Genomic DNA, 23,582 nt, shown 5'->3' with positions numbered 1-23,582 from the left:
TTTTATTTCTATAAGCAAAATGCGTTTGTCCTCTTGGTGTTCTCTGTTGAAAAGCAGGGAGACTCAGGATCATGGATGTTGAATAGTAGCAGTTATACACGTCTGAGCAGTCTACTACAATGTATAACATTATTAAAAGCAATGTTGATAAACTGCTGCTATATAATGCCCTCACCGGAGCCTACTTAGGTATGCTCTTCAATAAAGGATATAAAGAGAATTAATTACATTTGATAACAGAAGTGGATTTTTTTTTAATTGTACAATATAAAATCATTAAGGAAAATAAAAAAAACATGGTTTCCATTTCTCTTTAAAATATCCATGTCTCCTTCACCTACCTTACACAGATGACAACGCTTATAAAATGTATACCTCTAGGACCCCATCAGCAAGGGTTATAACACCTCACAAAAGCCAACCATCCTGCTTGAGAATTAGTGATTCATTGTATTGTGTAGCACTCTATAATACTGCCCATCTGTAACAGACCCAATCACACATGTCCTATATAGGAGGCCAATAAGTACACAAGATAAGCCTTTAAATGTCCCTGTTATGTTTATGGGCATGATATGCAGTAACTGAAAGGAAGGCTAGCTTGTTTTAAACTGGCTCTATCATTAAAATATTCTGAAAGCTCTAAAATACTACAGAACACCCAAAAGTCTTCTTGGTGGACAAGATCTTGTGAAAGTGGCATGGAATTCCTTATTTCGCAGTAAATGAACAGCCAACGGTGAAAACTTTCTGAATGCATTAGCACTGTGTTTGCTGCAATTGTTTTTCCCCCATCACTTCTCTTATTTAGATGAGCCAAACGGAGACTTAATTTACATTGTTTTATAAAACAAAAACTTATCTCCAAACAGACATTGATGTTAATGAGGTTATGTCGGTGAAGCAGCGTTAGGCCTGTGCTGTATAGGGTATAAAGTACCAATTTTTGCAGAAATTGAGCAATACTACAGAAAAATGAGACCATATAAATTATGATAGTATATTGCAATGTGCTTTGTTGTTGTTTGTTTTTTAAAGGGATATGAAACCCATTTGTTTTATTTCAGGATTCAGATAGAGCAGGCAATTTTACGCAACTTTCTAATTTACTCCTATTAATTTTTCTTCGTTCTCTAGGTATCTTTATTGGAAAAGCTAGAATGTAAGCTTAGGAGCCAGCCCATTTTTTGTTCAGCACCTCGGGTAGTGCTTGCTGATTGGTGGCTACATTTAGGGTTGGCTCCTAAGCTTGCATTCCTGCTTTTTCAAATAAAGATACCAAGAGAATGAAAAAAAATTGATAAATAGGAGTAAATTAGAAAGTTGATTAAAATTGCATGCTCTATACGAATCCTGAAAGAAAATAAATTGGGTTTTATATCCCTTTAATCTATGCAAAATTAAACATTTTATATTACAATCTCAAAGTGTTCTATGTTATTTTAACAAAGAGCTACAACTATAAACAGAAAAAAAGGTGTCAACATAACATTTAGACACAATTAAAAGAATAGGAAATGAAATCCCACACCTTGAAGAAAGACGTCCAGGTAAATCCAGCAGGAGATATTCTAATAATAAATTTGATTGCAAATCAGGGTAAAATAGAAATGTTTTGGGAAAAAAAAAAAATCACACACCATCAGGGGAAGGGCATTAAATTGTAAAGACTAACGACTTTGGAAAGTAAGTACAGTGCATCACAAGTGTTTACAAGACATCTTATAAGATACCTGGTGAGTGTTTATCTTCTACTTTTTTTTGTTCTTGCTAATAATAATCTAAAAGTTTAGTCTTCCACAGAATTATGAAAGTGAAAGAGTTCGACACTAGTATAAAACATCCATGCAGTGACTGTAAGCTGTGAAGAGCTGGGAGTTAGGACAGTGAGAAAGACCCGAATATTTCCAAGTAGAAAGAAATGTGAGATTTAGTCCAAGGAAGAAACGTTGACGTTAAGATTTCCAGTGCTCTTTTCTGACTGCTATGACCCTACAGGCCACATGTTAGGTGTAATCATTTATGAGCCATACATTTCAGTTTTCTTTGACTACATGCGACTTACATTGTTCTGCAATACAAGGCATCTAATATACTCTTGTAACCTAACAAATGCTGTCTATCATTATGATTAGTTTATAACTCAAATATCAGTTACTTATAGCATATTGCATAACCCGCGCTCTGTAGTCTCATTAACAGGTTGAGCAACTTTAGGAACAGAAATCAGGGCAAGATCTGTAACGTGCAAAGCACTTATTAAAAGCTGGCTCATTCTGGCATAGAATGCTTATTTTCATTTATTGCAGGAGCTCGTGTTATTTACACTGAACCTGGGAGAACAAATAAAATGCACACAAAAAAAACAAAACACAACAACTACTTCTACCTCATCCAAGTCTAGTCTTTATATTGCAAAAACCACAACTTCACATGTGGATTTATTACATCTATATCACTGGTTTTCAAACCGGTCCTCAGCCCTCACTAAAAGGCCATATTTTGAGGATGTCTGAGCTGAAGCACAGGTGAAACAATCAGCCGATTAGTAAACCTGGTTATTTTACCTGCTCTCATCCAAGGTCATCCAGAAAACCTGGCCTGCTGGGGAGGCTTGAGAGACTCTGACATGTATGAGTGAAAAACTAACAGACTAAAATTTCACAGCTGACTCCTTAATAAGTGCATAGCACAAACCCTGCACTTCAGCTTTTCATATTTTTGGTCTGCTCATTACAATAAACATAAGTGGTGGTAAACGAGAGGCAAACTATGGACTTGCAGTACAGAACTGAAATGGCTTCTTTAAAAATAAATTATTTTATATGGGTCTTGTAGATTAAAATCAAAAAAAGAAAAAAGTAAATTAAAGGTTCAAAATATTTTGTGTAACATTTGTACATTACCTCTTAAAGCTGAAACAACCTCACAGGAAAAAAAAAAGGGGAAGGAGCTTGCAATAGGAAAGGGTGGGTAAATAATCTTGCAAGACTGAAAGAAGCAATATACTATTATATTTTACTGCATTTAATCTTTTTTTTTTTTTAGACATCATGCAAGAATCATTTATATGACATAACACAAAACTATGCTACCAAAGACTGCATTACAGTATGTCTGGTCATTCAATCTGTAGATACCTAAATTGAGACATTAGTTTCTGATGTGAAGAGTATGCTCTTAATTCCTGAAACACCTGTCTAATTTGTAAAAATCGGTAAGTCTTGATGATGTAAACCAAAATACATTTTCTTAAAAATATAATTTATGCTTACCTGATAAATTAAATTTATTTAATTGTGGTGAGAGTCCATGATACATTACTCCTGTGAATTATACTCCTGGCCACTAGGAGGAGGCAAAGAGCCTTTAAAACCCATCCCACCTTACTGGAAAAACTCTGACCACATCCAAATTTTAAAGAAGCCTCTCCTTAAAATTCTTTAGATTATGACAAAAACAAAGGAACAACAATCTCACAATTGATGTTATCAGGAGAAACAACCTTAAGCAAAAAAGTCAAACCTCATTCTCAAAACTGTCTTATCCTAATGAAAAACAAGATAAGGAGGATAATGGCTTAATCCCGACTAAGGCCTGAATATAATTCTGAATATCAGGAAATTTAACAATTTTCTTCTGAAACAAGACAGGAAGAGCAGAGATCTTACCCTTTAAAGTGTTAGTGAATAAATCTTTATCCAAACAATCCTGAAGAAATGGAAGAATTCTAGGAATTCTAAGAGTACCAGCTGAATCCATGTTCCATACCCAAGGAAATAAAAGACTTCCAAACCTTGTGATACATTTTCTCCTCATCAAAGGTTTACTGGGCCGAACCAAAGTATCAATAACAGAATCCGAAAAACATAATTTATGCTTACCTGATAAATTCCTTTCTTCTGTTGTGTGATCAGTCCACGGGTCATCATTACTTCTGGGATATTATCTGCTCCCCTACAGGAAGTGCAAGAGGATTCACCCAGCAGAGTTGCTATATAGCTCCTCCCCTCTACGTCACCTCCAGTCATTCGACCAAAGACCAACGAGAAAGGAGAAGCCAAGGGTGTAGTGGTGACTGAATTATAATTTAAAAAATATTTACCTGCCTTAAAAAACAGGGCGGGCCGTGGACTGATCACACAACAGAAGAAAGGAATTTATCAGGTAAGCATAAATTATGTTTTCTTCTGTTATGTGTGATCAGTCCACGGGTCATCATTACTTCTGGGATACCAATACCAAAGCAAAAGTACACGGATGACGGGAGGGATAGGCAGGCTCATTATACAGAAGGAACCACTGCCTGAAGAACCTTTCTCCCAAAAATAGCCTCCGAAGAAGCAAAAGTGTCAAATTTGTAAAATTTGGAAAAAGTATGAAGCGAAGACCAAGTTGCAGCCTTGCAAATCTGTTCAACAGAGGCCTCATTCTTAAAGGCCCAAGTGGAAGCCACAGCTCTAGTGGAATGAGCTGTAATTCTTTCAGGAGGCTGCTGTCCAGCAGTCTCATAGGCTAAACGTATTATGCTACGAAGCCAAAAAGAGAGAGAGGTAGCAGAAGCTTTTTGACCTCTCCTCTGTCCAGAATAAACGACAAACAGGGAAGAAGTTTGGCGAAAATCTTTAGTTGCCTGCAAGTAGAACTTGAGGGCACGAACTACATCCAGATTGTGTAGAAGACGTTCCTTCTTTGAAGAAGGATTTGGACACAAGGATGGAACAACAATCTCTTGATTGATATTCCTGTTAGAGACAACCTTAGGTAAGAAACCAGGTTTAGTACGCAGAACTACCTTGTCTGAGTGAAAGATCAGATAAGGAGAATCACAATGTAGGGCTGATAACTCAGAGACTCTTCGAGCCGAGGAAATAGCCATTAAAAATAGAACTTTCCAAGATAACAATTTTATATCAATGGAATGAAGGGGTTCAAACGGAACACCCTGTAAAACGTTAAGAACTAAGTTTAAACTCCATGGCGGAGCAACAGTTTTAAACACAGGCTTGATCCTAGCTAAAGCCTGACAAAAGGCCTGGATGTCTGAATTTTCTGACAGACGCCTGTGTAACAAGATGGACAGAGCTGAGATCTGTCCCTTTAATGAGCTAGCCGATAAACCCTTTTCTAAACCTTCTTGTAGAAAAGACAATATCCTAGGAATCCTAACCTTACTCCAGGAGTAATCTTTGGATTCACACCAGTATAGGTATTTACGCCATATTTTATGGTAAATCTTTCTGGTAACAGGCTTCCTAGCCTGTATCAGGGTATCAATAACCGACTCAGAAAAACCACGTTTTGATAAAATCAAGCGTTCAATTTCCAAGCAGTCAGCTTCAGAGAAGTTAGACTTTGATGTTTGAATGGACCCTGAATCAGAAGGTCCTGTCTTAGAGGTAGAGACCAAGGCGGACAGGATGACATGTCCACTAGATCTGCATACCAAGTCCTGCGCGGCCATGCAGGCGCTATTAGAATCACTGATGCTCTCTCCTGTTTGATCTTGGCAATCAATCGAGGAAGCAGCGGGAAGGGTGGAAACACATAAGCCATCCTGAAGTTCCAAGGTGCTGTCAAAGCATCTATCAGAACCGCTCCCGGATCCCTGGATCTGGATCCGTAGCGAGGAAGTTTGGCGTTCTGGCGAGACGCCATGAGATCTATCTCTGGTTTGCCCCAACGTCGAAGTATTTGGGCAAAGACCTCCGGATGAAGTTCCCACTCCCCCGGATGAAGAGTCTGGCGACTCAAGAAATCCGCCTCCCAGTTCTCCACTCCCGGGATGTGGATTGCTGACAGGTGGCAAGAGTGAGACTCTGCCCAGCGAATTATCTTTGATACTTCTATCATTGCTAGGGAGCTTCTTGTCCCTCCCTGATGGTTGATGTAAGCTACAGTCGTGATGTTGTCCGACTGAAACCTGATGAACCCCCGAGTCTTTAACTGGGGCCAAGCTAGAAGGTCATTGAGAACTGCTCTCAATTCCAGAATGTTTATTGGCAGGAGACTTTCCTCCTGACTCCATTGTCCCTGAGCCTTCAGAGAATTCCAGACAGCGCCCCAACCTAGAAGGCTGGCGTCTGTTGTTACAATTGTCCAGTCCGGCCTGCTGAACGGCATCCCCTTGGACAGATGTGGCCGAGAAAGCCACCATAGAAGAGAGTTTCTGGTCTCTTGATCCAGATTCAGAGTGGGGGACAAATCTGAGTAATCCCCATTCCACTGACTCAGCATGCACAATTGCAGCGGTCTGAGATGTAGGCGTGCAAAGGGTACTATGTCCATTGCTGCTACCATTAAGCCGATCACCTCCATGCATTGAGCTACTGACGGGAGTTGAATGGAATGAAGGACACGGCATGCATTTAGAAGCTTTGTTAATCTGTCTTCTGTCAGATAAATCTTCATTTCTACAGAATCTATAAGAGTCCCCAAGAATGGAACTCTTGTGAGAGGCAAGAGAGAACTCTTCTTTTCGTTCACTTTCCATCCATGCGACCTTAGAAATGCCAGAACTAACTCTGTATGAGACTTGGCAGTTTGAAAGCTTGAAGCTTGTATCAGAATGTCGTCTAGGTACGGAGCTACCGAAATTCCTCGCGGTCTCAGAACCGCTAGAAGGGCACCCAGAACCTTTGTGAAGATTCTTGGAGCCGTAGCCAATCCGAATGGAAGGGCTACAAACTGGTAATGCCTGTCTAAGAAGGCAAACCTTAGATACCGGTAATGATCTTTGTGAATCGGTATGTGAAGGTAAGCATCCTTTAAATCCACTGTGGTCATGTACTGACCCTTTTGGATCATGGGTAAGATTGTCCGAATAGTTTCCATTTTGAACGATGGAACTCTTAGGAATTTGTTTAGGATCTTTAAATCCAAGATTGGCCTGAAAGTTCCCTCTTTTTTGGGAACCACAAACAGGTTTGAGTAAAACCCTTGTCCTTGTTCCGACCGCGGAACCGGATGGATCACTCCCATTAATAATAGATCTTGTACACAGCGTAGAAACGCGTCTTTCTTTTCCAAAAACGGCCCCTCCCCCTCACACACAGCAGTGAGAGAGAAACGAAACTGTCATAATCAAAACAAGCAAACTGCCAAGTGGAAAAATAATGCCCAAATATTTATTCACTCAGTACCTCAGAAATGCAAACGATTCTACATTCCAGCAAAAACGTTTAACATGAATTAAATACCTATTAAAAGGTTTAATGTACTTTTACAGAGTAATTCCGGTGAAATACCATCCCCAGAATACTGAAGTGTAGAGTATACATACATGTCATTATAACGGTATGGCAGGATTTTCTCATCAATTCCATTCAGAAAATAAAAACTGCTACATACCTCAATGCAGATTCAACTGCCCGCTGTCCCCTGATCTGAAGCTTTTACCTCCCTCAGATGGCCGAGAAACAGCAATATGATCTTAACTACTCCGGTTAAAATCATAAGAAAAAACTCTGGTAGATTCTTCTTCAAACTCTGCCAGAGAAGTAATAACACGCTCCGGTGCTATTGTAAAATAACAAACTTTTGATTGAAGTTATAAAAACTAAGTATAATCACCATAGTCCTCTCACACCTCCTATCTAGTCTTTGGGTGCAAGAGAATGACTGGAGGTGACGTAGAGGGGAGGAGCTATATAGCAACTCTGCTGGGTGAATCCTCTTGCACTTCCTGTAGGGGAGCAGATAATATCCCAGAAGTAATGATGACCCGTGGACTGATCACACATAACAGAAGAAAACATAATTTATGCTTACCTGATAAATTTATTTCTCTTGTAGTGTAGTCAGTCCACGGGTCATCCATTACTTATGGGATATATTCTCCTTCCCAACAGGAAGTTGCAAGAGGATCACCCAAGCAGAGCTGCTATATAGCTCCACCCCTCACATGTCATATCCAGTCATTCGACCGAAACAAGACGAGAAAGGAGAAACTATAGGGTGCAGTGGTGACTGGAGTTTAAATTAAAATTTAGAACTGCCTCAAAAAAAGACAGGGCGGGCCGTGGACTGAACACACTACAAGAGAAATAAATTTATCAGGTAAGCATAAATTATGTTTTCTCTTGTTAAGTGTGTTCAGTCCACGGGTCATCCATTACTTATGGGATACCAATACCAAAGCTAAAGTACATGAATGATGGGAGGGACAAGGCAGGAACATTAAACAGAAGGAACCACTGCCTGTAGAACCTTTCTCCCAAAACCAGCCTCCGAAGAAGCAAAAGTGTCAAATTTGTAAAATTTTGAAAAGGTATGAAGTGAAGACCAAGTTGCAGCCTTGCAAATCTGTTCAACAGAGGCCTCATTCTTAAAGGCCCAGGTGGAAGCCACAGCTCTAGTGGAATGAGCTGTAATTCTTTCAGGGGGCTGCTGTCCAGCAGTCTCATAGGCTAAACGTATTATGCTACGAAGCCAAAAAGAGAGAGAGGTGGCCGAAGCCTTTTGACCTCTCCTCTGTCCAGAATAAACGACAAACAGAGAAGAAGTTTGCAGAAAATCCTTAGTTGCCTGTAAGTAGAACTTCAGGGCACGGACTACGTCCAGATTATGCAAAAGACGTTCCTTCTTTGAAGAAGGGTTAGGACATAATGACGGAACAACAATCTCCTGATTGATATTCCTATTAGAAACAACCTTAGGTAAAAATCCAGGTTTAGTACGCAAAACTACCTTGTCTGAATGAAAAATCAGATAAGGAGAATCGCAATGTAAGGCAGATAACTCAGAGACTCTTCGAGCCGAGGAAATAGCCATCAAAAACAGAACTTTCCAAGATAAAAGCTTAATATCAATGGAATGAAGGGGTTCAAACGGAACACCCTGAAGAACTTTAAGAACCAAGTTTAAGCTCCACGGAGGAGCAACAGTTTTAAACACAGACTTAATCCTAGCCAAAGCCTGACAAAAAGCCTGAACGTCTGGATTCTCTGCCAGACGTTTGTGTAAAAGAATAGACAGAGCAGAAATCTGTCCCTTTAACGAACTAGCGGATAAACCCTTTTCTAAACCCTCTTGTAGAAAAGACAATATCCTAGGAATCCTAACCTTACTCCATGAGTAACTCTTGGATTCACACCAATGTAAATATTTACGCCATATCTTATGGTAAATTTTTCTGGTAACCGGTTTCCGAGCCTGTATCAATGTATCAATAACCGACTCCGAGAAACCACGCTTTGAGAGAATCAAGCGTTCAATCTCCATGCAGTCAGCCTCAGAGAAATTAGGCTTGGATGGTTGAAAGGACCCTGAAGTAGAAGGTCCTGCCTCAGAGGCAGAGACCATGGTGGACAGGACAACATGTCCACTAGGTCTGCATACCAGGTCCTGCGTGGCCACGCAGGCGCTATCAGAATCACCGATGCTCTCTCCTGTTTGATCCTGGCAATCAGACGAGGCAGCAACGGAAACGGTGGGAACACATAAGCCATGTTGAAAATCCAAGGGGCTGCTAGTGCATCTACCAGCACCGCTCCCGGGTCCCTGGACCTGGATCCGTAACAAGGAAGCTTGGCGTTCTGGCGAGAAGCCATGAGATCCAGTTCCGGTTCGCCCCAACGAAGAATCAGTTGAGCAAATACCTCCGGGTGAAGTTCCTACTCCCCCGGGTGAAAGGTCTGGCGGCTTAGAAAGTCCGCCTCCCAGTTCTCCACGCCTGGGATGTAGATCGCTGACAGATGGCAAGAGTGAGACTCTGCCCAGCGAATTATCTTTGAGACTTCTAACATCACTAGGGAACTCCTGGTTCCCCCTTGATGATTGATGTAAGCCACAGTCGTGATGTTGTCCGACTGAAATCTGATGAACCTCAGTGTTGCTAACTGAGGCCAAGCTAGAAGAGCATTGAATATCGCTCTTAATTCCAGAATGTTTATTGGAAGGAGTTTCTCCTCCTGAGTCCATGATCCCTGAGCCTTCAGGGAATTCCAGACTGCGCCCCAGCCTAGAAGGCTGGCATCTGTTGTTACAATCGTCCAATCTGGTCTGCGAAAAGTCATTCCCTTGGACAGATGAATACGAGACAACCACCAGAGAAGAGAATCTCTGGTCTCCTGGTCCAGATTTAGTAAAGGGGACAGATCTGAGTAATCCCCATTCCACTGACTCAGCATGCATAATTGCAGCGGTCTGAGATGCAGGCGCGCAAATGGCACTATGTCCATTGCCGCGACCATTAAGCCGATTACTTCCATGCACTGAGCTACTGATGGGCTTGGAATGGAATGAAGGACACGGCAAGCATTTAGGATCTTTGATAACCTGGACTCCGTCAGGTAAATCTTCATCTCTACAGAAAGGGAACCCTTGTGAGTGGTAACAGAGAACTCTTTTCCATGTTCACTTTCCACCCATGCGACCTCAGAAATGCTAGAACTATCTCTGTATGAGACTTTGCATTTTGAAAACTTGACGCTTGTATCAGAATGTCGTCTAAGTACGGAGCCACCGCTATGCCTCGCGGTCTTAGTACCGCCAGAAGCGAGCCCAGAACCTTTGTAAAAATTCTCGGGGCCGTAGATAACCCGAAGGGAAGAGCTACAAACTGGTAATGCCTGTCTAGAAAGGCAAACCTTAGGTACCGATAATGATCTTTGTGAATCGGTATGTGAAGGTAGACATCCTTTAAGTCCACTGTGGTCATATACTGACCCTCTTGGATCATGGGTAGGATGGTTCGAATAGTCTCCATTTTGAATGATGGAACTCTTAGGAATTTGTTTAAGATCTTTAGGTCCAAGATTGGTCTGAAGGTTCCCTCTTTCTTGGGAACCACAAACAGATTTGAGTAAAATCCTTGCCCTTGTTCCGTCCGCGGAACTGGGTGGATCACCCCCATTACTAGGAGGTCTTGTACACAGTAAAGAAAAGCCTCTTTCTTTATTTGGTTTGCTGATAACCTTGAAAGATGAAATCTCCCTTGTGGAGGAGAAGCTTTGAAGTCCAGAAGGTATCCCTGAGATATAATCTCCAACGCCCAGGGATCCTGGACATCTCTTGCCCAAGCCTGGGCAAAGAGAGAAAGTCTGCCCCCCACTAGATCCGTTTCCGGATAGGGGGCCCTCTCTTCATGCTGTCTTAGAGGCAGAAGTAGGCTTTCTGGCCTGCTTCCCCTTGTTCCAGGACTGGTTGCTTTTCCAACCCTGTCTGTAACGAGCAGCAGTTCCTTCCTGTTTTGGAGCGGAGGAAGTTGATGCTGCTCCTGCCTTGAAATTACGAAAAGCACGAAAACTAGACTGTTTGGCCTTTGATTTGGCCCTGTCCTGAGGAAGGGTATGACCCTTACCTCCAGTAATGTCAGCAATAATCTCCTTCAAGCCGGGCCCGAATAAGGTTTGCCCTTTGAAAGGAATATTAAGCAATTTAGATTTAGAGGTTACATCTGCTGACCAGGATTTAAGCCATAGCGCTCTGAACGCCTGAATGGCGAATCCGGAGTTCTTAGCCGTTAGTTTGGTTAAATGCACAACGGCATCCGAAACAAATGCATTAGCTAGCTTAAGGGCTTTAAGCTTGTTCAAAGTCTCATCCAATGGTGCTGTGCGAATAGCCTCTTCCAGAGACTCAAACCAGAAAGCCGCTGCAGCAGTGACGGGCGCAATGCATGCAAGGGGCTGTAATATAAAACCTTGTTGAACAAACATTTTCTTAAGGTAACCTTCTAATTTTTTATCCATTGGATCTGAGAAAGCACAACTATCCTCCACCGGAATAGTGGTACGCTTGGCTAAAGTAGAAACTGCTCCCTCCACCTTAGGGACCGTCTGCCATAAGTCTCGTGTGGTGGCGTCTATTCGGAACATTTTTCTAAATATCGGAGGAGGGGAAAAAGACACACCGGTACCGCATAGTATTTATCCAGCCTACATAATTTCTCTGGGATTGCAACCGTGTCGCAATCATTCAGAGCCGCTAACACCTCCCCTAGTAATACACAGAGGTTCTCAAGCTTAAATTTAAAATTTTAAATGTCTGAATCCGGTCTCCCTGGATCAGATCCGTCACCCACAGAATGAAGCTCTCCGTCCTCATGTTCTGCAAATTGTGACGCAGTGTCAGACATGGCCCTCATATCATCAGCGTGCTCTGTCCTTAACCCAGAGCTATCGCGCTTGCCTCTTAACTCAGGCAAATTAGATAATACTTCTTTCATAACATTAGCCATATCTTGTAAAGTGATTTGTAAGTGCCTTGATGTGCTTGGCGCCACAATCTCACGCACCTCCTGAGCGGGAGGCAAAGGTACTAACACGTGAGGAGAGTTAGGCGGCATAACTTCCCCCTCGTTGTCTGGTGATAATTTCTTTACCGGTAAAGACAGACTTTTTATTTAAAGTAACATCAATACAATTGGTACACATATTTCTATTGGGCTCCACATTGGCCTTTAAACATAATGAGCAAGCAGATTCATCTGTGTCAGACATGTTTAAACAGACTAACAATGAAGCTATCAAGCTTGGAAATTTCTTTCAATAAGTTTACAAGCAATATAAAAAACGCTGCAGCGCTTTTAAAAACACAAAAAAACTGTCACAGTTGAAATAACAACGAACTAATACGGTTATAGCAACCAATTTTAAACAGTAAATGTATGAAATTAGCAGAGGATTGCACCCATTAGCAAAAGGATGATTAACCCCTCAATACCCAAAACGGATAATCAATTTAAGATTTAACGCTTTTCTCACAGTCAAACACACTGTCACAGATCTGCTGTGACTGATTACCTCCCTCAAAAATGAATTTTGAAGACCCCTGAGCTCTCTGGAGACGTCCTGGATCAAAGAGGAAGAAGCAGGAAGACTGTGCTAGAATTTTAACTGCGCAACAAGGCGCTAAAAAAACGTCCCTCCCACTCATATCACAACAGTGGGAGACCTGATATAACGGTGTCTATGCAATACGTTAGCCATATGGAAAAAAATCATGCCCAAAAAGATTTATCACCAAAGTACCTCACAAAACGAATAACATGCCAGTAAACGTTTTAAAAAACAACTTTCCAGTGTTATGCAAAGTTATCCCTAAGCCTGCTACCAGTCGCTTCTACTGCAGTTAAGGCTCATACATTTATTTCAGTACTAACAGTATTTAAAGTTAAATTCTAGTCCCTAGAAAATAACTCAACTGCGCATACATTTATCAGCCTGATACCAGTCGCTACTACTGCATTAAAGGCTTTACTTACGTCATATGGGTAACAGCAGTGTTTTCATAGTCCATTCCATTCCTAGAAAATATTTTACTGCACATACCGCATTTGCGGGGGACCCCGCATGCTATTCCCTTCTCTGAAAGTACCCCACTCCTCAGAATGTGCGAGAACAGCCAGTGGATCTTAGTTACGTCTGCTAAGATCATAGAAAAAACGCAGGCAGATTCTTCTTCTAAATACTGCCTGAGAGAACAAACAGCACACTCCGGTGCTATTTTAAAATAATAAACTTTTGATTTTAGAATGTTACTCCTGTCTCCTCTCACAACCTCCTTTGTTGAGACTTGCAAGAGAATGACTGGATATGACATGTGAGGGGTGGAGCTATATAGCAGCTCTGCTTGGGTGATCCTCTTGCAACTTCCTGTTGGGAAGGAGAATATATCCCATAAGTAATGGATGACCCGTGGACTGAACACACTTAACAAGAGAAAACCTTTCTGCCTTAAAACTATGCTTTTAATCTCCAAGCCATCAAGTTTAGAGATTTTAGATCCTGATGAAAAAATAGACCCTGAAACAGAAGGTTGTGAAGCAGAGGAAGAGGCCACAGATTACAACTGGCCATCTGTACCAGATCGGCAAACCAAGTCCTGCAAGCCCAGACTGGAGCAATCAGAATTACTGATGAGACCTATTGCTTGATCCTGGCTATTACCATTGGCAACAGAACAAGAGGATGAAAATTGTAAGCTAGAAGAAACAACCAAGTAGCTACTAGAGCCTCCATAAAGTCCGTCTGAGGTTCCCTGGACCTCGCAAAAAGTATTTAGGGAGCTGGTCATTCAAACAAGAAGCCATCAGATCTACTTCCAGAAGACCCCACAGGTTTACAATTTGACTGATGACTTCCAGATGAACAGCCCATTCCCTTGGATGAAGAGAAAGACAACTGAGAAAGTCTGCTTCCCAATTGCTCACCCCTGGAAGATGAACTGCAGAAATTATACAGGAATTTCTTTCTGGCCAAGTCAGAATTTGGAAACCTCTCACTGTTAGAGGACTGCAAGTTCCGATGATTAATATAAGCCACTGCTGTTACATTGTCTGACTGGAAATGCAGATAAATGATTGATCCACCAGGAAAAGAATTGTCTTGTTTTAGCATCCAAAATAATCTTTTGAGACAATTGAGCATAATCCCTGCTCCTCTGACTAAGTATACAAGCTGCAGAGGCCTCATGTGAAACCGAGCAAACAGAACAGCATCCAAGGCTGCTATCATGAGGCCTAAGACTTCCATACAAAGAGCTACAGAGGGAGAGAAGGAACTAACTGAAGATTTACACAAGCTGAGTGTAACATCATCCTTCTCTGTTCTGTAAAAGACAGAGTGAAAGAGACTGAGTCGATTATTTCACCCAGAAAAGTAATCCTGGACTGAGGGACAGAGAACTTTTTGGAAAGTTTATTATTTTCCAACCATAATTTTGAAGAAACAACAAAAAGTTTGTTGGTATGAGATACTGCTAAATGTAAAGATGGAACCTTTGTAAATATTCTGGGAGCAGTAACCAGACCAAAAACGGAAGAGCAACAAAATGTTTGTCTAGAAATGAAAACCTTAGGAATTGATGATGATCCCAATCAATAGGGATATTAATGTAAGCATCCTTCAGATCTAAAGAGCTCATGAATTGTCCCTGTTGTGCAAGAGGAAGAATAGTTTGAATTGTTTCCATTTTAAAAGAAGGAACCCTGAGAAACTTGTACAGGTCTGAAAGTTCTTTCCTTCTTGGGAACAATAAAGAGGTTTGAATAGAAACCCTGACCCTGTTCCCATTCCAGAACTGGAACTATTGCACATATAGTCTTCAGATTTGAAAATCCACTGAAAAAAAAGGTTATTGCCTTTACAGGATTCCTTGGAACATGAGACAGAAGAAACCTTCCCCTGGGATGCCTTGAAGTCAAACCTATTATGTATCATTGGGAAATAATGCTCAGAACTCAAAAATCTTTAACAGAATGAAATCTAGCCCCCAGAAAAAGGTGAAATCTGCCGCCTACCAGAAGATCTGGATTAGGGGTCGCACCTTCATGCAGACCTGGTAGTAGAAACAGTTTTTTTTAACTGTTTAGATCTTTTCTAATTAGAGTTTGGCTTTCACGAGAACTGGAAGAACCTTGCTTCTGTAAAGAGATGGAGAACTTCTAGTTCTTAGATTGACAAAAAAGGAACAAAAATGGCTAGAAGCCCTGGATTTAGACTTCTTATCCTGAGGGAGAAACCTTACACCCAAATAAAGCAGCTCTTTGGAGTCATGAAATCTTACCAGACACTGTAGAAACAGCTGCTACAGATCCTGTACTGATTCTCGACATCTAGCCAGAGGCTGAGAGCAACATAGAACACACACACAGCTGTGGGGGTGCACATCAAAACTGTCCGAGTCAGGGGTGGCGAAGCCAGCTAAGGAAGAGAGAGGACGCAACTTAGCAGAGCTCCTGCATATTATACCATTTAAGTTAGTTTTTGTAAGCAGCAAAACACTATATTATCTCACAGCATTATGAACAGATCTAAGCTGTATAAGATTTCTCCTGATTACGGTCCTCCTTCTGTTCTTCTAACGCAGGATTGATTGCTACAGAGAGGATAGGTTGGAAAAGGAGAACGGCAAGTTACTATCCTGCACTCAGGTTGTTACCAACTTCCACTAACCTAAAAAAACAAACAAAAAGAAAAACACTGACTGAGCCAGCCGTAAACAAAAAAATAAATAAAATAAAAATGGCAGCATTGCAATGCACCTTAAGGAATTGTTAAAAACGAAAACTTCCTGTAAAAAGTAAAATCAGAGACGGCCTGTCAATGCCATTAAGCTTTTCATGCCTATTATGGACACTTAACCATAGGGGATGATTAAGTGCCTGTGATAGGCATGACACACGTTAGGGTGTTTACAGGCTCTCTCTGATTTTACTTATTTTCAATAAAAGTTCATTTCTAACAATTCCTTAAGGTGCATTGTAGTGCTGCCATTTTTCACTTTTAATGAAATCTTAACCCTCACCAGAGGCTTAAGCAAACTTCAGGAGTGTTAAATATCCATTTGGTATTGGATGAACGCTAACTTGATGACAGGCCGAACATCAGGCACGCACAGAGACTAAGTGTGCGAAAAACGAACATGACACAAAACTACTGGTGAGTGCATGACGAGCATAAAGAATAAGAGGGTGAAAAATCTGATATACGCAAATGGTGGCGCACCTCCAATGTGATAACCAGAAAAACTAGAGTACCTACTAATAGCCTACAGAGATGCCAACAAAACAACCCCCACACTTACCTGAAAGGCACCCATACTACTGGACTTACCATATGCCGCAGGACACCTGTGGCAGGCCTGTGACTAACTCCCATATGGTTCTCTTGTGCCACTATCCATACTTCAAAGACATCCCTCTGTCCAAACAGTATTAGTAGTAGGGGAAAACTAGGCATCCTGCAAAGGCAAAGACAAGACTAGTTTCCAGTAAGGTGGAAGAAGTTTTAAGAGCTCTTGGAGTTTGGGGATTTTTGCCTCCTATATATTTTATAGTGAACACAAATACTTTAATGTAAATTTAAACTATACTCCATATAAAAAGGATAGTAATAAAACAAGGCCTACTGTCAAATTTTATTACATCCCAGAGTTATGCGGAGTGGTTAAATGTTGAATAACCGCCTACGTCTTCAGCTTGTCTGTGCTTATGTATATTTCTAAACATTAGATCAGAGAAATGTTCTATACATTACTTTAATCGTGATTTTACATCCCTTACAGCTCTGTGCTGGAAATATTTAGTTGTACTTATTACCAATCACATAACATATTTTTCAATAAACTAATTCTGTGTTTAGAGGACGGAAACCTTTCAATAGCTTTAAAAGTATTAGACATGATACTTCATAAATAGTACACCTATCTGTGTTTTTTTTGTTTTGTTCAACTTTGTTTATTTTTTTTTATTTTTTTATTTAAACATTTTGTCAAGCAGTCAAAATAGAGCACATGGAATGAGGAATAGAAAGGAGCATTTCCCAATCCCCTCCCCCAGCCTGTTCCAAAAACTTACTAATTTTAGGCACCTTTCAAAACCTTGCAACGTCATCTTCCAAACTGTAACACAAACAAAAATGCAGTTTGTATAAGGAAACAGCACTTTTTTTTTTACGCCTGTTGTACAAATTGATACAGGACTAATTAAAAGTGGAGTGGAGTATAAATAGAATTAAAGGCTTTCCGCAGAGAGCGGTATGTTCCTGCAAGCAAGTCCCTATGGTACTGACACTCACACGTAAACAAATGGTTGTAGGAAAGTATCATTATGCACTTATTTCTGGTATTTCCAGTATATTGCTTGACAGTCTATGGGTGAACTAAATATACTAGAGTTTCAAGAGATGAGGTCCAGAAGACGATCTTTGTATAGCTCAGTTCCTTCAGCGGAGTTCTCCAGTCATTATCGTCTCATAATGTTCAAGCCGCAGTGAAAAGAAATACGTTCACAATATTCTTTAAATAATCAGAAAAAACATCAGTGGAAAGAAAGTCTGCTACTGTTAAAGTTAAGATATGTGGAATATTTTTAGTTAAGGTTTTAGCATGTGTTCCATATGATACATTTTATAAATCAATTTGTTTAATAAACAGAAGGGAAAAAAAGGAATTTAAAATTCTATGATTGAAAAAAAAGGCATTTTTTAAAATTACTATATATGTTTTCTAATTTTATTCAACAACCAAAATGAATTGCACATTGCAACTAATTTGCTTATTTCAAAGAACAAAACGGTCATTATGCAAACTGAAGAGATACAAAAAAGCTTTTTGCATTTATATCATTTAAAAAAAAACACACAAAAAAAACTATTGTATTGTATAAATAATAAAAGATATGAAACCAAACCATTTTCTTTAATCGTTCAATTTAAAAAACAAACTTTGTTTTCTTGGTATACTTTGTTAAATAGCAGGTAGTTAGGCTCAGGAGCAAGCATATGTCTTATGTATAACATTGTTAAAAAAAACTATTCTTTCACAACTACTGCCATATAGTAGATTTGCATTAGTAGTTACTATATAGTGTTTGCCATATATAGTGCCCAAAACGTGCATGCTACCTATCTGGTTATGCAATTTTTTTTTTGTTTTTTTACAAAGACCATGAGAACTAAGCTAATTAGATAATAGAACTATATTGGAAACTTTTTTAAATGGTATGTCTGAATCATAAAAGATTTGGGGTTTCATGTCCCTATAAAGAAAAAAAAATCATAATTTGAATTATTTTTTTGCTCGTTAGTTTGTGTCCCACAGAACATCATCTGCTGTGTAACAGAATCTAGTGCCAGCTGCAATGCCAGCAAGAGAGATGGAAGTCTGTATGCATTTATTTAGAATTCTAAGCCCCCACTGACACAGTATGTATGCACATATGCTGCAATGATATTACCATAAGTGCACGTAGACTTTGCCCTAGATTCACAGATGCTGAGGGGACTGTCTTTGAAGGTGCAATCCTGTTCTGAATGAATTGAGCATACACCTATTACAGTGAGCTTTATTTGTTCTGTAATATTTTGAAAAGGTACCATTCACAGTGGAGCTTTTTCTATGCACCAAGAGGTGAAAGGTTACAAGCCAAATGCTGTTTAATTATAGCGAAGAGTCACTTGCTGATGTGATGAAGGGCTGGTACAAATTCATTTCTTTGAATTTTGCAATTCTTGAGCTTACATGTTGCCGTAACCATGCGATATTAGTTTCACATTTTTTTTTCTCAATCAAGTTGAGCATGCTTAGGAGATATTTAGAATTATGGTTCCATGTCTTAGATTAGACAAAAAATATATATATATTTTTAGTTAATCTTTTATATGTTGATCCCTTAAAGGGTTAAAGGGACAAAATAGTCCAAATTTTAAATGTGCAAGAGTGGATTTTGAACAGAATATTTTTTTGCAAAATACTTTTATTGGTAAAAATGACTTTTTCCGCGGCATATGCACAGGCTGTGTTCCAGCATACACCTGCTCAGAATTGGCAGTGGCTTGTACGATGCAGATTAAGACATTGCTTTTTCAGAAAGCAAGTGCTAGCATGAATCATGCCAGCAGTGTTTAAATGAGAGTGCACAGAGCATGCGCAGCAAATGTACATGCCAATCACACACAGCTTTTACTAAAAGCATTTGTTCTTATACATTTAAACTGGAAATGCACATTTCAGTTCTGACGATTCTGTCCATTTAACAAATCTTTTGTAAGAAGAGCCTAGTTACTCACTGACCATTATTATAAAATGTGATACAAACAGCACGATCTACACTAAATTTCCATCCAAAATATTTACATGCTAACTGCATCAATTTTGCTGTCTGTGCTGCCAAAGCAAATTTGAAACAAGGTCAGACATCCCAACCTGCAAAAACTCATTTCAGGGAGGTGGCATCACCCGCTACTGCGCCGCCACCCCCCCTTCCAGTTATATATTGGACACCTTGAAACCCTAAATAAGATAGAGACTTATCATTAAAGTAGCTTCCCACTTAAGTCACTTTAAAAAAGTAGCTTTATTGCACAACCACATACAACAAACCTATTTTCCAGTGATCGTACGCTTGTTGAATGCTTAAATATTTTAGAATACGAAGTTTAATTAAAACTAAAAGCAGTGGGGGCTTTTTTGGTTACTGATGCCTGCTTTAAGGGTTCTATAATGTCCCAGCAATTAAAGGCATTCCTTAAAGAAACACTTTTCCGGATTTAGGCCACATTGGATCATGGTGCTTGGAGTTTCAGGGAGATTGCACTCCATTTGCTGGCATCAGGGAGCCGCTATTACAATCAGGGAGACTCCCTGAACTTCAGGGAGAGTTGGGATGTCTGCAAGGTGCAAATGCAAAATGATTTAAATGGACATTTCCATGTACTGAAATAACTGTCCATACTGCAAACTTACAACCTACAATAAAAGGAAAGCAAGTGATATCTGCTGTTATGTGTACCTAGGCTTGCACAATGTGCTACATAAAAAAACATTCCATTGCTTGAATTCATGTTAAACATGCTTGAGAATCATATTTGAAAATGCATGCAAGCTTCCAGTGTTACCATTATTGTGATATTTTTCTCTGTGTCATTAAAGGACCATTAAATGCAGTAGAACTAAATAAACAGATGGATAATAACAAAGACAATGCAATAACGATTTTTTTTCTGACACATTTCAAAGTTTCTCAAGCCCATCAACTTCAACCTTTCACACATTCCTGTTACTACTGATGATTCAAAATATGGTGGTGGGGAGGGACAAATTGAAGTGATTGTCTACTGTAGCTCAAAAATAAAAAAATAAAATCAGAATTCCCAATGGATCAAAAAGCTACCATATGTTAATATAACCTGCTGCATCCCTGCATATCCTGCTTTGCCAAGGTTATACATAGCCTTATTGTTTTTACTGTAAATAACCACTTACACTGTTCTAGGTGAAATCCCAACTGTGCTGCTGTAGAATAACTTTACATATCAGCTATTCATCAAGTCTCAACTTCTTGTTCTTTGTACATTCCTACTGATCAAGACAGTGTCCCTTTAAAGGGACAATCTACTCCAAAAATGTTGTTTAAAAAGATAGATAATCCCTTTATTACCCATTCCCCAGTTTTGCACAGCCAACATAGTTATATTAATACACTTTTAACCTCTGTGATTAGCTTGTATCTAAGCCTCTTTTTACACCCCCCTGATCACATGACTATTATCTTGCATTTTATCCAATTAGTGCAGTATCATCCACAACCCATAGGAGAGAACACAACGTTATCTATATGGCACACATGAATTAGCAGTCTCTTGTGAAAAGCAAATAAAAAAAGCATGTGATAAGAGGCTGTCTGTAGTGACTTAGAAACAGGCAGACATTTAGAGGTTTTAAGGGATAGGAAACCCCAACATTTTCTTTCATGATTTGGATAGAACATACAATTTTAAACAACTTTCCAATTTACTTCTATAATCAAATTTGCTTCATTATCTTGTTATCCTTTACTAAAAGAGCAGCAATTCACTACTGGCAGCTAGCTGATAGTTAGCCAATCACAATAGACAAACATGTGTAGGCACAATCAGCAGCTAGCTCCCACTAGTGTAGGATATGTGCATATTCCTTTTCAACAAGAGATACCGAGAGAAAGAAGCACATTTGGAAAAACAAGTGAATTTAAAAGTGTCTTAAAATGACATGCTCTATCTTAATCATGTACGTTTAGTTTGGACTTTCATATTCCTTTAAATGTTATAAAGTATATTAACATAGCAATATTGGTTGTGCAAAACTGGGGAATGGGTAGTAAAGGCGTTATCTATCTAAAGAATAACTATTTTGGTGTTGACTGTCCCTTTAAAGTTTTGCAAGTAACTTTTTTAATCTGTGCCATTACTTCATGTTGTCTGTACAATCATGAAAGCATCATACATTATTTTTTAAAGGGACAGTCTAGGCCAAAATAAACTTTCATGATTCAGATAGAGCATGTCATTTCAAACAATTTTCCAATTTAGTTTTATCACCAATTTTGCTTTGTTCTCTTGGTATTCTTAGTTGAAAGCTTAACCTAGGAGGTCATATGCTAATTTCTTAGACCTTGAAGGCCACCTCTTTTCAGAATGCATTTTAACAGTTTTTCACCACTAGAGGGTGTTAGTTCACGTGTTTCATATAGATAACACTGTGCTCATGCACGTGAAGTTATCTGGGAGCAGGCACTGATTGGCTAAACTGCAAGTCTGTCAAAAGAACTGAAATAAAGGGGCAGTTTGCAGAGGCTTAGATACAAGATAATCACAGAGGTTAAAAGTATATTATTATAACTGTGTTGGTTATGCAAAACTGGGGAATGGGTAATAAAGGGATTATCTATCTTTTAAAACAATAAAAATTCTGGTGTAGACTGTCCCTTTAAACAACTCTCCAATTTACTTCTATTAGAACATTTGTTTTGTTGTCTTTATATCCTTTATTGAAAGGCATACCTAAGTAGGCTCAGGAAGAGTGATGCACTATTGGGAGCTTGCTGGTAATTGGGTGCTGCACACATATGCCTCAACCGATATGTTCAGCTAGCTCTCAGTAATGCATTGCTGTTCCCGAGCCTATACCTAGGTTTTCTCTTCAACAAAGTTTATCAAGAGAAAAAAGCAAATTTGATAATAAAAGTTAAATTTGACAGGAGTTTAAACTTTGCACTGTCTAAATCTTGAAAGTTTAGTTTTGAGTCTACGGTCATTTAAAGTGATGGTAAACTATGCCTACCTTGAACGATCGTTATTCAATTCATGATTTTTAAAAAATCGCTATATTAATCAACTTATTTATTGTTGAAACTCATATTTTATTATTTTTATCCTCCTCCCGTACAACATGGTTTTTTTTACAACCACTGACAGCTCAGGCCAGTCGGCGATACTCAACATGCCCTAACTCTTCTATCGCTGCTTAAGAGTGCGCTAGCTTGGAATTGTGCGCATGCTCAACATTTCTTTACGGAGACTGTAAACATTGTACTGAGGAACATCGGCTGAAATATTGTATCAGGCAATTTTTTTTTTCTTTCTGATGGTGCAGATGACTGTAAACGCTTATTTTAAAATGATTTATTGCTTAAAAGATTTTGCGGCAGCTGGTGATTTTTTTTAAGATACATTATAAAGATATCTCTACATTTTATTATTCTAAATAAATGTAATGCATTCGCAGAGCAAGGCAAGAAGACTGACATGCCAATGCTGTGACACAGGAGGGGTGGTTTTACTCTATCGCCGGGATGAAGATTCTACACAGAAGTAATGGCAGGGAAGGAGCGGTAACGCTCTGAAAGTAAACTATTAATTATATTTAGGATTAACCATTATAAATAAATATATTGGCGAAATAGGTTATAATTACTCTAAGATTAATATTTAAATATTTATATAATAAAAATTTACCATCACTTTAAATAGAGAAGGGGCAATTTTTTCCCAGCTGTTCAGCATTCACAGCAAAAATTAAAAAAGGGACATTAAACACTGACGGCTAGATTACGAGTTGTGTGTTAGGGTTAAAAAGCAGCGTTGAGAGGTCCCAACGCTGCTTTTTAACGCCCACTGGTATTACGAGTTTTCAAATGACAGGCTCACCGCTCACTTTTTTGGCCAGACTCGGATATACCGCAAATCCACTTACGTCAATTGCCTATCCTATATTTTCAATGGGACTTGCATAACGCCGGTATTACGAGTCTGACTAAAAGTGAGCGGTACAGCCTCTCCTGTCAAGACTGGTACCGCATTTTAAAGTCAGTAGTTAAG

At 39.4% G+C, this 23,582-nt stretch overlaps 1 protein-coding gene across 4 annotated transcripts in view; it reads right to left on the bottom strand.

Moving 5' to 3' along the window:
• BAIAP2 (BAR/IMD domain containing adaptor protein 2) overlaps positions 1 to 23,582 on the bottom strand; it is a 549,446-nt gene that overhangs the window by 6,484 nt on the left and 519,380 nt on the right. For 2 of the 4 annotated variants that reach the window (XM_053706611.1, XM_053706618.1), the window contains exon 14: positions 17,303 to 17,346. The exons of the other annotated variants lie outside the window; for them this stretch is intronic. In XM_053706611.1, the coding sequence (XP_053562586.1) occupies positions 17,319 to 17,346 (28 nt within the window). In that variant the 3' untranslated portion in view covers positions 17,303 to 17,318. The remainder of the gene's footprint in view (positions 1 to 17,302; positions 17,347 to 23,582) is intronic. 4 annotated transcript variants of the gene reach the window in all.

Source organism: Bombina bombina, chromosome 1, assembly GCF_027579735.1.
Source record: "Bombina bombina isolate aBomBom1 chromosome 1, aBomBom1.pri, whole genome shotgun sequence".
Classification (NCBI taxonomy): domain Eukaryota; kingdom Metazoa; phylum Chordata; class Amphibia; order Anura; family Bombinatoridae; genus Bombina; species Bombina bombina.
This window is presented reverse-complemented; position numbering and strand designations above follow the sequence as displayed.